This window comes from Microtus pennsylvanicus, chromosome 15 (genome assembly GCF_037038515.1).
Source record: "Microtus pennsylvanicus isolate mMicPen1 chromosome 15, mMicPen1.hap1, whole genome shotgun sequence".
Classification (NCBI taxonomy): Eukaryota; Metazoa; Chordata; class Mammalia; order Rodentia; family Cricetidae; genus Microtus; species Microtus pennsylvanicus.
Window position 1 is genome coordinate 68142203 of NC_134593.1, and position 15681 is coordinate 68157883.

General features: G+C 47.4%; 1 protein-coding gene across 4 annotated transcripts in view; it reads left to right on the forward strand.

Annotated features, from left to right (window-relative positions):
* The first annotated feature begins 6676 nt into the window (after positions 1 to 6676).
* Positions 6677 to 15681, forward strand: part of Cldn10 (claudin 10) — a 68980-nt gene continuing 59975 nt past the window's right edge. For 3 of the 4 annotated variants that reach the window (XM_075950155.1, XM_075950156.1, XM_075950158.1), the window contains exon 1: positions 6677 to 6890. In XM_075950155.1, the coding sequence (XP_075806270.1) occupies positions 6677 to 6890 (214 nt within the window). The remainder of the gene's footprint in view (positions 6891 to 15681) is intronic. The other variant, XM_075950159.1, reaches the window with a different exon arrangement.

Genomic DNA, 15681 nt, shown 5'->3' on the forward strand with positions numbered 1-15681 from the left:
AGCTTTGGGTGCCGGGGAAATGGTTTGGTAGGTTAAATGCCTGCCATAAAACATAAGAACTTGAATTTGGGTTCCGAGCACCCATGTTAAAGCTGAACGTAACTCCAGTACTGCCGGGTACGGACTGAGTGACAGGCAGATCCTAGGGTTTGCTGCCAGCCTGCCTAGCCAAACTGCTAGCCGGCAGGCAAGGCCGCTCTAAGGGTGTCAGTTCATCATCATAGAAGTACTGAGGGCTTCTGATTAGGGGACGGGGGTGGGGGAGTGGGGGGAGAAAAAAGCTACAACTTCTATTCCCTGCAGACTGAACATAGTGAAAAAGAAAATTAATCCTCTTGGATGTATCTGAAAAACTTCCCAAGATGCTACCTGGAAAGATGGGAAGAGATGGAAAGTACTGAAAAGGGGCTGAAACTGCAGACCAGAAAACAGGTCTTAGCCGTTATGGGAAAACCTAAAGGGGAGAGATTCACGATTGTCACAATCGAGAGACAGGAATTAGAAGCTAAGGGAGCACAATGAATTCCAAGTTCGGAAGGAATGTATATAAACCCATTAAGTAGTAAGACATTTCCGTGAATTAAACTATAGGACTATAAAATGATTGAGCAACCCTGTTTCTAGGATTTGATTTTAAGAGTTGATTCTAGAGTTTCCATTCCAACAATGGCACGGAGTACATCTCCCCTACTGAGGTCACAGGTCATGGAACCAGTGCCCCCAAAAGTCAGCATCACTGGGATTTTCACCAACGACTTTATAACTCTTAGAAGTACCTTGGCTGGGCAGTGGTGGCGCACGCCTTTAATCCCAGCACTCAGGAGGCAGAAGCAGGAGGATCTCTGTGAGTTCAAGCCAGCCTGGTTTAGTTCTAGGAAGTCCCTCTCCCAAGCATGCAAGATGCCTTCACTTAAACTCATTTAAACACCTCTACAGTTCCAACCCAGTTGTCGTTTGTCCTGGGCACTTAAGGGGACAGAGTCACGGGCGTCTGTTTCTTGTACTAAGCCGTTATCAAGGTCGCAATGCACACACTGAATTGTGGACTTTCCGCTCTTCTCTGTTGAAGGTCGGGCCCGGGGAGCATCTGCTCACTCCCTTTGTATCTTCCTCTCCGCTGTCTGCTCACTCCCTTTGATTGTCTTCCTCTCCACTGTCTGCTCACTCCCTTTGATTGTGTCTTCCTCTCCACTGTCTGGGTCTTTCTCATCTTGGAGCTCAGGATGAGCTCTTCAGTGCAGATCTAACCTGCAGTTTCTTCTCCTTGCATCTTGCCAGCTCTAAGAAGCAGGAAGTCAATGCTTCCACCTCCCTTTCCATCTCATTCAAGCTAGACAAGTACTTGAACTGTATCCACAACCCCTGGGTTTCAAACAAAAAGAAAATCTCGAATTTGCTTGTGATAGATAATGCTAGAGGGGGCTCGACGGGGAATTAAAAGTATTCTAGAAAATAAATAGGGCATGGTGGCACACACCTTTAATCCCAGAACTCAGGAGACAGAAGCAGACAAATCTCTGTTCGAGACCAGTCTGGTCTACAAAGTAAGTTCCAGGACAGCCAGGGCTCTTTTACACAGAGAAACCCTGTCTTGAAAAACAAAACCAAACAAATCAAAAGTATTCTAGAAAATAAAAAGAATTTAAAGGGGGGAGTGAGATTACCAAGACCAAAGGCTAAGAGAATCTGTCTCTTTTAGATTTATTCATATTTATTTTTATTTGATATGTATTGGTGGCTTGCTTTCAGTGTATTACCTATGCACCACATTTATGCAGTACTGGCAGAGGCCAGAAGAGGGCATCAGATACCCAGGAATTGCAGTTACTGACTGGTGAGCCACCATGTGGGTGCTGGGAATGGAACCCAGGCCTGGAAGAACAGACAGTGGTCTTAATCCCTGAGCCATCTCTCTAGGCCCTGATAAAAGATTATTATAACCAGATGAAGAAAGAACACAGATTAACAAAGAAATGATGAATCTGATATTGACGGCCAGAAGCAATGGTGGAGGCAAAAGAAGGAGTAAACCTTTAGTGTCAAAACTACCTGTTGACTCAGAATTGTGTACTGCTAGAGAAAAACATGGTGCCATAGCATGCACCAATAAAGCTCCTTGTTCAAGGTCAGGGGAGGGCTTCTGCAATAGGTATCGGAACCCATGACGGGATTTTGGAGCAGGGAAGAGAGACCAGAGTTAAAGAAGAATATAACTTTGGCATGTGGGAATACATAGCCAGAAAGCAAGGAGACCGCCGCCGAGTGGAAAATTACAGAGGTAACAGAATACCTCACCCAGCTGCTTAAAGGATCAAAAAGAAGCAGTTTTATTTTGGTGACTAGTTTGAGGGTCACGGCTCTTCAGGGTGGAGGGCACAGTGGTGGAGAGTGGCTGGTGTTCAACTCCTATGCTAGCATTCTTCTCACTGTGGGACAGTCTTTCCTTCGCAGGTAATCCTTCCTGGAAGTGTCCTCATAGATGACCTTACCCAGAAGTGTGACTCCTAGGGTATCCTAAATCCAATCAGCTTGACAATGAAGGTTAGCCATCTAGGGAGATCCTAGCTGGATTGCCCAGAGAGGATCTTCGCTAAACACCGTCCAGGGCGATCAAACAGGGTGGGGGGCGGTCAGGATAAAGAAGTCACAGATAGTAAGAGTGACCAGGTATGAAGGATGGGGGATTCTGGGTAATCTGATGTAAAAGATACTAAAATTAGACAGAGTGGATATAAATAGGAGAGTCCAAAGGTGAAGCATGTTTGAAAAAGAGCTCAGAGGAACCTGAGCAGAGCTTGTGTGTAGAGAGAATTTTTGTTCATACTCCAAAAACTTATCTACACAATAAACAATAATAAATGTTTTTTTCTCAACAGACACGGAACCATAAATACCAATGGCTCCTTCCTAAAGAAATGGGTTTGAGAAAGAAGGAAAATAAAACCGCAATATGTGGGTGGGGAGACAAAGAAAGGAAAAAGTAGACAACAACAGACAATACAGATCCGTCATGGTCATCGTATTTGCTAACAAAACAGTACGGAAGAAAACTGGGAAATCCTCTTAAGGAAAGTAGCAACCAACACCCTTCAGATTTCAGTGATTACAGTAGCCAGAGGTGCTAACCTCGGTTTGTTAAATCAGACATACTGACTTTTTTCAATATGATTTCAAACCACCGAGGTGATGTGTTTTAGAAATTATTTCTATAAGGGGTTGTGGAAGCCTGGGCTCAGCCTCTCTCCACTGCGTTTGCACACTCACTGGCTTGGTTACAACATATAAAAGTAGCAACAAGGGGCTGGAGAGATGGCTCTGTGGTTAAGAGCACTGACTGCTCTTCCAGAGGTCCTGAGTTCAATTCCCAGCAACCACATGATGGCTCACAACCATCTGTAATGAGATCTGGTGCCCTCTTGAGGAAGAGAGCTGATCATCCTCATCGGTTTAGACCATGAAACCCAATATGGACAAGTTCAACAGAACCGCCATGTTCAGGCTGCCCATGCATGATTCAAAAATAAAAGAAAAATAAAATAAAAAACCAAACTATTTAGGGGGAATGTGGATGGGCACTCAGAAGACTAGATTGTAGCCTTTGTCCAGGCCTGATGTCACTCTGCCATCCCCTCTCCTGTGACAGGAGATGACTATGGTGGACGCTGTGGGTTCTTTTCCTGTTGCTCTGTAAAACACCCTCAACAAAGGCTATTTAAGGATTAAGGACCTATTCAGCTCATACTCTCAGGTGACAGCACCACTGTGGAGAAATCAAGGTGGCAAGAACTTGAAGCAACTGGCCACATCGTACCCACAGGTGGCCACATTGCGCCCGCAGCTGGTCACATCGCGCCCACAGCTGGTCACATCGCGCCCACAGCTGGTCACATCACACCCGCAGCTGGTCACATCGCGCCCGCAGCTGGTCACATCGTATCCGCAGCTGGTCACATCACACCCGCAGCTGGTCACATCACACCCGCAGCTGGTCACACCGCACCCACAGCTGGTCACATCGCGCTCACAGCTGGTCACATCACACCCGCAGCTGGTCACATCGTGCAGCAGCTGGTCACATCGTACCTGCCACTGGTCACATGGCACCCACAACTAGCTACATCTGCCCACGTTAATCACACTGCACCCACAGCCAGGAGCAGAGAGCAGTGAACTAGTTGCACGCACGCTAGAGCTCAGCTTGCTCTCTCTATGCTTGTACAATCTGGAATCCCTTGCCTAAGGAGTGGCGGCACTCATAGTGGGTGAGTCTACCACAATCCAGGTAGTCAAGGTAAGCTCCCCCCCCCCACACACACACAAGCAACTAAGGCAATCCTCCTTCTTACCTCTCTCCCTTCCTTCCCTGAAAACTGAATCCAGAACCTTGTGTATATTCTACCACTGACCTACATCCCTAGCCACTAAGATCTCAAAAGCACAAATTATTTAATAAAAGTTTTGATTACTGTGACCATATTAAAATGAAATTGCTAGAGAGAGAAATGGTACAGTAGCTAAAATTCATGTGTGAGGACTGGAGTTAATATCCCCTGAACCCACGTAAATCCCCAGTGGATATGGTGGCTTATCTGTGACTTCCTCGCTAACTAGATTAGTCATATCAGTGAGCTCTGGGAGAATTCCCAGAAACAACTTTGGTTCGATGCATTCACGCACACGCAACCGTATAAACATATATGCGCACACATATGCAAGCACACTACAGACGCTTAGGAAACCGTATAAACATATATGCGCACACATATGCAAGCACACTACACACGCTTAGGAAACCGTATAAACATATATGCGCACACATATGCAAGCACACTACACACGCTTAGGAAACCGTATAAACATATATGCGCACACATATGCAAGCACACTACACACGCTTAGGAAACCGTATAAACATATATGTGCACACATATGCAAGCACACTACAGACGCTTAGGAAACCGTATAAACATATATGTGCACACATATGCAAGCACACTACACACGCTTAGGAAACCGTATAAACATATATGTGCACACATATGCAAGCACACTACACACGCTTAGGAAACCGTATAAACATATATGTGCACACATATGCAAGCACACTACAGACGCTTAGGAAACCGTATAAACATATATGTGCACACATATGCAAGCACACTACAGACGCTTAGGAAAAAGAAGATGAAGTCTTTAGGGCTGAGGAGATGGCTCAGAGGGTAAACGTGTTCCCTGTGTAAGGGTGAGGATGTGAGTGTGAGTCCCCAAAAGTCTTGTAGAGCCCAGCACGTTGACCCCAGTGCTGCTACAGCAAGACGGGAGACAGACACCGAAGAATCACAGCAAGATGGAGACAGACACCGGAGAATCAAATCAAGTCGGAGGCAGACACCGGAGAATCACAGCAAGACGGAGACAGACATGGGAGAATCCGTGAGAGCTCACAGGCCAGCTAGTCTGGGGTACACTGCAGCAAAGCAGCAACAGACCCACAAGGTGGAAAACAGAGACCGGCACGATAGCTGTTCCTCAGATGTAGCCCGTGTGTACCCTCACACTCACAAATACACACACACCTGCACACGCAGACACGCGAGCGTGCACACACACAGGTTTCAAAAGTAAAGACCTTTACAAATGGCCACCTAAAGATAACCCACACACCAGGAGCAACATTATAGCACAGCATTCAAAGATTATTATCCCAAATGCATTTATAGAATTAAAAATCAATGGAACAGATGAACAAGCAAGCATGCCATCTTTCATGACAGACAAAAGCCAGGGTCCATCACAATCATAACTTAGTGATCATAATATGTTTTTTTAAAAAATAATTCTCAGCTCCACAATGCCAAGTGTTAGGAACCAGGACGAGGAGGGCTTATTCACGTGAGAACTGACGTGTGCGGGAATATCACAGGAGGGAATTCTGAATCATGACTATGAACACAGTGTCATCTTCTGCTCTACACCCTGGGGAACCTCGCTCAGGTGCACAAGGAAAGATGAGCAGCGGTGACTGTGCTTGGCTAATTGTTACTGAGGGGGAAATGTGAACAACATTCGTCTCAGAGAACGGCTGAATGGTGGCCCAAGCGTTTATTGAAATACTATATCCAGCGGTCAGATGAGTTATGGCTGGCTACGCTGATAACCACAGATAAGTCTCATATACACAGTACCGTGCCAAAATAGGTTACGGTAGACTCTGTACAGCATGTCTCCATTTATGTGAAGACTCACAAATGTGTACACTTAGAGAAATTGGTCAAATAAGGAGCCTTTAAACGTTACTGTATAATTTGTACTTTGACATATCTGATGCCTGCATGGTTCACTAGCCTCCAAGCTAACAGAAAATTAAGCATTAACTTCGGTGCTAACAAAAGATATCTGCTGTACCAAAACCTTTAAAATTCGTCTACAAAATTGTGGTATCTCAGTAGAGAATTAGGAAGGTTATTCTTAAGCGTTTCTAAGGTGTCGCCAGTGAGTCAGCGAGACATCCTTTATCCTAAGTTCCTGCCCTTCCAGCTGCCCGAGCATGAAGTATTGTCAGCTATCCACCTGGGCTGGCTGTAGCTTTTGTGGACGTTCTGTCTGGTGACTGCATGCCTAGACCACCAAAACCTTCGGTGTGGACTCTGACGGAAGGCAGGCAAGGCTGATCGACATGTCCATGGCGCAGATCTCGGCTCTGGTGTGCGGTGTCGGAGGGTTTGGTGCTCTCGTGGCTGCCACTACGTCCAATGAGTGGAAGGTGACCACCCGTGCGTCCTCTGTAATAACCGCCACTTGGGTTTACCAGGGTCTGTGGATGAACTGCGCGGGGAACGCCCTGGGCTCCTTCCACTGCCGGCCACACTTTACTATCTTCAAAGTAGAAGGTAAACCTGTGTTTGGGGCTGGAACAGGGTGCTGCCTTCCCCTTCCTGAGCTGCAACAGCTCGCTGTTGACAGCTGCCCACTTGGTCTGGATGTATGAGTGTGGCATTTTGCCTAAGATGGATGGGAGCTCTCTTGGCTAAAAGAATTAAATGACTGATTTGGACAAAGGGAAATTAAGAATAACCTTCTGGATCGTGTAGACCTGGCTGACGCCAGGAAGAGACTCCAATGAAATAGGTGGGAACAAAGTGCGTTGGTTTAAGACCTGGTGTTAATGTTTGAGGAGTCAGAGAGAAATCTTTGCAGTTCTGTCTTTTATTGGGTCTCCTGCCTGAAGGATAACACTGAATGAAAGAAATCATTCAAAAGTCAGAGTGGTTCTCACGTTCTCTTTTCTAGAACCATGTTCCGTGATGAAATAACGGTGCCATAAATGGAAGGAAATGCCACACATGCCCCTTTGGTTCTTTCTGTTTGGTTTATGTGTGTCGTCTTCCTCTTCCGAACTCTGCATCTTAAAGAGGGCAGTTTTGTTTGGTTGGCTCTTTGGTTTTAAAGGTATTTCACACTTTAGAAGCCTCCAGAGAAATGACTGTCATTTGCTTTATAACTTTTTATTACTCTCCATCTGCCTTCCCTTGCTGAAAACTTCTGCATATATGCCCGCAGTGCACACCATACTATTGGGTTAGAAACTCTGCCTGAGTTTTGTTAAGATTCAGACTTTACACAGTTAGGTGACAAAACCATACCTTGGCCTCAGGGGAGGGAAGGAAGGAAGGAAGGAAGGAAGGAAGAAAGGAAGGAAGGAAGGAAGGAAGGAAGGAAGGAAGGGAAGGAAGGAAAGGAAAATTTACCTAGGAGTTATTAAAGCATATTATTTTAAGGGGGTTCATGTCAGGCAGGTCTGTGCATCATTAGTCCCTAGTGGGTGCCAAGAGGTAAAGCAGACTACTTCAATAAAACCAGGATATAATTCATAACAAGCCATGAGTAAGCTCAAGTTAGTTAGCCCATATGCTAAACTACGCAAAAACTATGCCTTTTTATATAAGGGATGTATGCATTCCCAGATTTTACTGTCTCCAGGGAATCCTGGCACAGTCTCCTCAGATACTGAAGAATGACTGTTTCTGAGGATAACATTGAATTAAAGCCAAACCGGGGTCACGTGGACAGGCAGGTTATGTGTGTGTAGATTTGCCCTGGGCTCTGGTACGCAGTGAACTCTGTTGTATTTGCAATGAGTGGGTGGGTGTAGCAGTGGACGAGACTGGAGGAAGTTCAGGGTGAAGGTCATGGCCCTGGGTGAAGGCTGCAGAGCACTGAATGAGTGAGCTGCCCAAGTAACAGGGCTGGGCTCGAACTCAGCAAACCCACCTGGAGTTGGTCTCAGTCATCAGCTGTGAGACTCAGACCTGAGCAACAACTCTGAGACTCATCTATACTGTATCTCTTCCATAAATTGGGAGAACTGGGCTCCAGTGGCTCCTCAAGGCATCTCTCACCCAAAGTCACAAACTTAATCGCTGACGTCCTCCATCCTCAGCTCTTACACTCTCGTTGCTTCCTCTTCCACGGGGCTCCCTGAGCTCTGAGGGAAGGGATCTGATGAAAACATCCCATTCAGGATGGGTGTTCTAAGGACTCTCTCTCCATGTAGTGTCTGGCTGTGGGTACCTACAGCCCCTGAGAACTTTCTAGGAATACACAATCTTAGGTTTCCACCTAAAGGATTTCCAGGGACTTCTTACACATTAGAAGTTTTAGAAAACCCCATTTAGAAGCTTGGATCTAGAATTCTAAAAGCCCTCACAATTAGTGAATGTCTTAGTCTCCCTGAACATTGGTTTTCATGTGTGTGTGTGTGTGTGTACCCAAGCGTGTGTGTGCATTCTTGTGAGTGTAAGCACGCACATATGACATACATGTCGTGGTCTAAGGACAGCCTGGGGTGTCAATCCTCACCTCCTGCCTTGAGAGAAGCTCTCTTTGTGTTTTTTTCTGCTGCACACACAAGTAAGCTGATTTCTGAGCTTCTGGGGAGCTCCTGCTACTGTTTCCCAACTCCCGGTAGGAATGTTGGGGGACACAACTCCCCGGGGAGTATAGGGATGACAGACACAAATACAATGCCTCTGTTGAGCCTGGGGATTCAGTTCAGGTCTTCACACTTACACAATAAACACTTTTCCTCACTGAGCCATCTTCCCAGGCTTCAGTATTCCTGTTATATGGTGATTACTGGACACAACAAAGGCCAAATACAGGGTTACTCCGCCTGACACAAAGAAGGGTCTGTATAAGTAGTGACAGTTACTGTGAACACCTCTTTAACTCCTTGAAACCCCACATCTCAACTGCAAGAAGGTGTTTCCAGTCAAGGCTTCTGCAGCTGCTGTTTGGACCTCAAAGCCACATGGAAGCAGGCCTCTGGTTCCTCCCGTACCTCTTGTGGGGAAGACCGAGGCAAGAATTCCTATCAAATGACATAGTCACGTATGTATCTTGAAATGTCCTGGGATTGTTTAAATCAGTCATGGTGAGACACACAATGCACTAATGCCGGTAATGTGTAGGGGAAAGGCCTTTCCTCCTCACAGACCTTAGGAACACAGGAACAGGCACGCCTGCAAGGCCCTCTGGGGAAGAATGAGATGAACTAACAGGCAGGAGAGGGGAACAGAGCATGGACCTATGTCTCCTCAGGGAAAAACTGTGCTGGACAGAGCCACTGACTTGGCCACGTTCTGTACTGACTAGTTTAAATGACTTTAAACAAGCCCTCAGGCCAGGGCTGTCTAGTTCCTGGCAATTAGGAGCTTAGGGTGTGAGAGTTGGTTAAGGAGCAGCTGGGGAACGGTTTTTGACTGACTGGTCTGAAAGGGAGGCCTGCAGAGTTAGCTAGCAGTGTCTGAGAGTCAGCCAGCTCTGGGGAAGGGGCGTGCTAGTCAGCAGGTCACGGGTAACTACACTACAGAGATCAGAGACTGAGAAACACAGACAATACTGCGTCAACACCGGACCCTGGGTCTCTGAACTGGTGTCAGCTGGGCGGAGCTTGGCTGTTGCATCCCAACTTGAGGCATAACACGCATCTAACCTGCCGCAGCTTTTTGCTGACAGATTATTTTGTGTCAGAACAGCTCACGTTTAACTTTCCTGGGGTTGCTCACTGCCTGTGCGTTGCTCAGCCACCTCTACTGAGTGTTCCTCTGCACAATTCTGTCACCTAACCCACCGGAGACCAAGTCTCCTCATAAGAGGAAGACACTCAAAAGATAGCTTTGAAAATATTTGGTGTCTATGTGCTTGTGTGTGTGTACATGCGCACACGTGTTAAGTGCACATTTGTATGCAGATGTGCATGCGTGCAGATGTATGTGAGGGCCAGAGGTCAGCAGCAAGTGCCACTGGGAATCCAGCTCTGGTCCTCACACCCACACAGCAAGCACACTACTGCCTGAGCCACCTCCCCCATTTCCTCAGAGGACGTTGTCATTCATTCCCAAACTTCCCTCACCTCTGCGTAATGAGATAATGCAATGGTCACCACAGAAAACTGTATCGCTCCTAATTGAGCTTGGGGTAATTAGCCAGCTGGTCTACAATTAAGCCTTTGTGAGATTCTTGTATTATAGGCAAATTTGATTATCAAAGGCTGACAATTGGCAAGTGGCTATGTTGCCATGTTACAGACACAGGAGGATCTTGCAGGATTTAATTTGTTGATTCATCAATGTGTCCTGTCATCAAAGCCATCACTAGATGCCTGTCATAGACTTTATACTCTGTGTTTCACCAGAGGGCAGGACATGGGCCTTTCTGAGACTCTGTAGCTTAGACCGAGGCAGATAGTCAGCAAATATCTCTGCCTAGAATCGCTGCAGCTACCAGGGTAACTAGAAGGGCAAAGGGCACAGAATTCCTGGAAGAATTGATACTGGCATCATCTGGAAAGATGGCAGATGCCTGGGAGGGCAAGAGAGGAGGCATCTCAGGCTAAGGTGCTGACCCAGCCCCACAATTCTGTCCACTCGGGACAGAAGGCTGAAAGCTCAGGATGCCTGGCCTGTAGACGGGAGTGTGTTCACAGCTTCAGTTCAGCGTGTTGATATGCGGTGACACACAGAGCCGTGTCCGGCACCTCCATGCAAAGGCAGGAGAGCCACATGTACCAGGGAAAGGCCGGGACACATCTATAAGACCGAAGTCTGGCTGTAAACAGAAATAAAGAGGACACTGCCAGGGGCATTTAAAGTCTAAGGGATTAGACTTCACTTGGTGTTAGACGCTACAAAAGTAGTGTAAGCTTTGAAATCCGGATGGGATTTGGCTGTGGGAAGATTGTTGGGGTTTTCGATTAGAACATGAACAGAAACAGCAGTGGGAATCGAGGCAGACTTGTGGAGGAAGAGCTGATGCGTTAGCGGCTTGTGGGAAATGAAGGGGTGAGTAAGAGCTCCTGCAGGGAGCCTGGTGGCTGGAGAGAGAGAAAACTGGGCACACAGCTCATCCCCAGCCTAAGCTCTAGTCCCTTGGCCTGTACAGCACTTGTCAGCATAAGGCATGATTCAGTTCTCCAATTCCTTCTTCTTAAAATACTTTAATCTATTCTTTGACAACGTGCGCATGTGTACACAATGCATCTTGACTGTATTATTATATATTATATGTCTATTATATATATTATATTATTATATGTATTATTATATATTAACTCCCCCATCAACCTCTCTACCCCAGCCACTCCCCTTAGTTCCTTTTCCATTGCCCTCACAAGACATCGTGACCAAGGCTGCTTGACGAAGGAAGAGTTTATTGGGGTCAAAGGGTTGGCAGAACACAGGCACGGCCATGGGAACAGGAAGCTGAGGGCACACAAGAGAGAACTAGAAATAGCATGAGTGGCAAAGCCTTCAGTGACAGACCTACAACCAGGCCACACCCCCTCGGCCTCCCCAAACAGCACCCCTAAATGGGACCAAGCCTCCAAACACCCAGGACAATAGGGACATCTCATCCAAACCTCCCCCCTGGACTCCTTTGTAACGTCTTCTGCTTTGAATCCTGTTTTGTGTGAATGACTTACTGAGTATAATTAGGGCTGCTTGTGTGACCACAGGTGGGTTACCTACTAGGGCAGAGGTATGCCGAAGAAAAGGACTCCCCTAGCAGGCATCAGGTGTGTCTGGCCCCGCCCCCATCGGCGGTGGAATGTCTGCTGGCCCTATCTTCTGTAGGTCTTGTACGTATGGGTACCTACCCTCCATACAGTAGTGTTCCACAGAGCTCTTCCCCACGCCCAAGCTCGTACACAATTTCTGCCCCCCCCCAATCTTCCACAGTGTTCCTGCAGTCTTGAAGGACTTGATAGAGATGTCCTGTTTAGGACGGCTCTCACCAGCCAGCTATTCTAAAGGCTTTGGCAAATCATGAGTCTCTGCATTCACCTCACCCATTGCAAAAAGACATCCCTAACTGGGTGCTTAGTTTTGAAAAGTCAGCTGTGTGGAATGAGACAGAAAAGTTTGAGCAGATTTAGTTTTTTATGTAAAAAAAAAAAAGCTGTACATTTAGAAGTTTAATACAAACTGGGAGGGAAGTGGAGTAGCAACAGAAACGAACACAACCTCAGGCTGCTGTTAGGAGCCGGGGAATCAGCAAAATGAGGAGCGAGACAAAATAGCACAACGTAGCCCCCCCCCGTATTCTATACTGAGCTTTGTCCTGCCCCCCGTATTCTATACTGAGCTTTGTCCTGCCCCCCGTATTCTATACTGAGCTATGTCCTGCCCCCCGTATTCTATACTGAGCTATGTCCTGCCCCCCGTATTCTATACTGAGCTATGTCCTGCCCCCCGTATTCTATACTGAGCTTTGTCCTGCCCCCCGTATTCTATACTGAGCTTTGTCCTGCCCCCCCTGTTCTATACTGAGCTATGTCCTGCCCCCGTATTCTATACTGAGCTTTGTCCTGCCCCCCGTATTCTATACTGAGCTATGTCCTGCTTCAACAGACATGAACACAAACCATATTCACTTATCCAGAGGATGTAACTAGGAAGAAGAGCTAGGCCTTGGGATAACCTCACGGGGACATTTGGTGTTTCATATGTAGGAAAACACGTGAAAAAATGTAAGGGGTGAAAAGGAGAAACATGGGATGTGGGGGTCGATGTTACAACGAAGTTACTAAGGATTTCGTGAAGAATTAGTTTCTACCAGGGTGCCCCACAGTGGACTGGGTTACTTCACAAAGAAATGGCGGCAGGTGCCCAGCAAAGCACCACATAGTATAATATATATGATGTGCTAATGTTACTCTGTTTAACGCCAGACGTTAACGTATGTCAGATCAATGTAAGAAACAACAGTTCTCAGTGTGTGAATTGGCATTTTGAGGATCCTTAGAAACCCACAGCATGTGCCACGTTTGCCGGGGGACAGAATGACTGTTCCCAAATCCAGGTGCAGGGCTAAGCCATGGGATGGGGTGGGGGTACAAACAGCTGAGCCCTGCTTTTAGATAAATGGCCATTGGTTGATATTTACTTGTACATATCAGACATAAGCCACGAATAAAACCAGTCCGGCTATCCTGTAAGCAGATGGTTTTCTCCTGAACATGAACCGTACTTTGGGTGAAGCAGATGGGGCGCTGGGGTCTATTTTCTTATCTTACTCCTGCCAGCTGCTCCCCTTTGCATGCCCAGCAACCCCATGCAGCTCCTGTCTTGAGATTTTTGCCCCCACAGAACTGAGTCAGCGCTGAGGTGAAGAACCTGGAGATCAGCTGATGCCCATTTTCCCGTCTGAACCCGGCGTCAGACCTCTATGCTGTCTGTTTGGGTTCCAGGCAGGAGATCGATCACATGACTGTCAAATTCCCTGATACCAGCTGGCCCGGTGGCCGCCTCCTGACCCACTGCCTGCCCTGAGCTCTCTGATTAACCAACCGGCCTGGTCGCCACATTTCTTCAGCGTGATCGGTTCTCTCCCACTACAATGGACTTTTTCTCGATGGTGCTGTGGAAGAGTGATGGGAGGGTGGGTGTAAGCAGTGGGGGCGGGGCATGCCTGCGCATACACACTAGTCACATAAGGGATCCATTCGTTTCATTTTAAAGGTACTCAGGAGCCTGTAGTGCCTCCTAGTACCCAGCTTAATCCTGGGTGCCAGGGGCAACAGCACTAGCAAGATGCCCGCTGAAGTGATCTTCCCAGGTATGGGGCAATGCCGATACTGACCTGCGTAGGTGGCTCAGGAGTTCTTAGAGGCGGTGTAGCAGCCTGTCCTTTATTGCTCTTTCTAACGGCACCTCTGCTGCCTGTGCCTTCAGAGGCGCTTACAGGGAGAGGTGGGCGATGATCTCTCCAGCTTTCCCTCCAATTCTACTTAGAATTACGAACAAATACGAATTCGCTAGAGCCTTCCCACGTGGCGCATGCGCATCTCGTGCCTTTTCTTACCATGAAGCCCCCACCACCACCGCTTGTCATGTAGCGCCTCATGCATGTTATATAATTATTCTCGGATGGAAAGATAGAATTAGCAATCACAGGTAACACTGGAGCTTGCTGCTCACCCTAGTCAGTAATCTACACAGAACGGGGACCAGAATGGAAAACTCAGCTTCCTGCTTTGCCAATGTGACCGTCTAGCCCACTATCGCCGTGTCCTACTAAGACACACTAGGGCATTCCTGAAATGATTTTACCTGCCTCCAGGTCACCCAGAATCCTCAGCATCTGGCATACCCCTCCCTCTCTCCTTTGCTTCCTGGTCTAGTTACTAGCTGTGTGACCCTGTCCCCATTGCTTCCCAGAAGGACTGGGCGGGTAACAGTTGGTTACCGTTTGCTCCAATTCACAGTAGCCTTGCAGGCTACCTTTCACACTTGGCCCATTCTTCTCCGTATTAGCAAATCTCTCATCTTAGGATTGTGGAAGACCTTCTACATATTCCTCTGTGGGATTCTCCCTGCAAACCCCCCTCTGCACCCTGACCTCCCAAGCCAGAAGCATGGTGTCTATGTCTTTCCTCACCATCTTGCCCATCCTGCTGACTGAGGCTCCACCATACTGCTCTCTGTATCCTGGCCTCTGTGCTGTGTATCCTCTTCACAGCCCTCCCTGGCACCCCTACTTCTCAACCCCTCTGGATATACACACCTGGATTCTCACCATGCCCCCTTCCTTTCTAGGCTCAAATCTGACCATGCCACAGAACGAGCCTGGTAACCCCTTCCATTGCCCCGGAAGATCCTCCAAGTCTCTGGCACAGGTGACTGCTCACCCAGGCTCAGCCTCTGGGATCTCTCTGCTGCCCTAGATTTGTATGAAATGCTAGGGGAAAAGAACATTCTATTTTCCTACTCCTTCTGAGAGGCTCTATGGCACGGCCAGGAGTAACTTCCAAAGCCAGAGCTTCCTAGTTAAACTCCAGACTTCCTTCTGCTGCTGCGGAGAGCAGCCCTGCACAGATCCTCTCCCTGGTCCTCATAAGGGCTTTTTGTGACGGTTTCTGGGGCTGGAAAGAAGTCTCAGTGGTTAAGAGCACTGCCGTTCTTCCAGAGGACCTGGCTTCAATTCCCAGCACCCAAGTATCTGGCAGCTCACAAGTATCCGTAACTCCAGTTCCAGGGACCCGCCACCCATGGCAAAACACCAACGCAAGTAAATTAAAGTTAATTAAAAGAATATGTTGGATGCTACAATTATGTTTGTTTCATGGGCGCAGTACCTTGAGTTTAGAGAAGAGACACAATCTCATGACAAAGGTGCAGT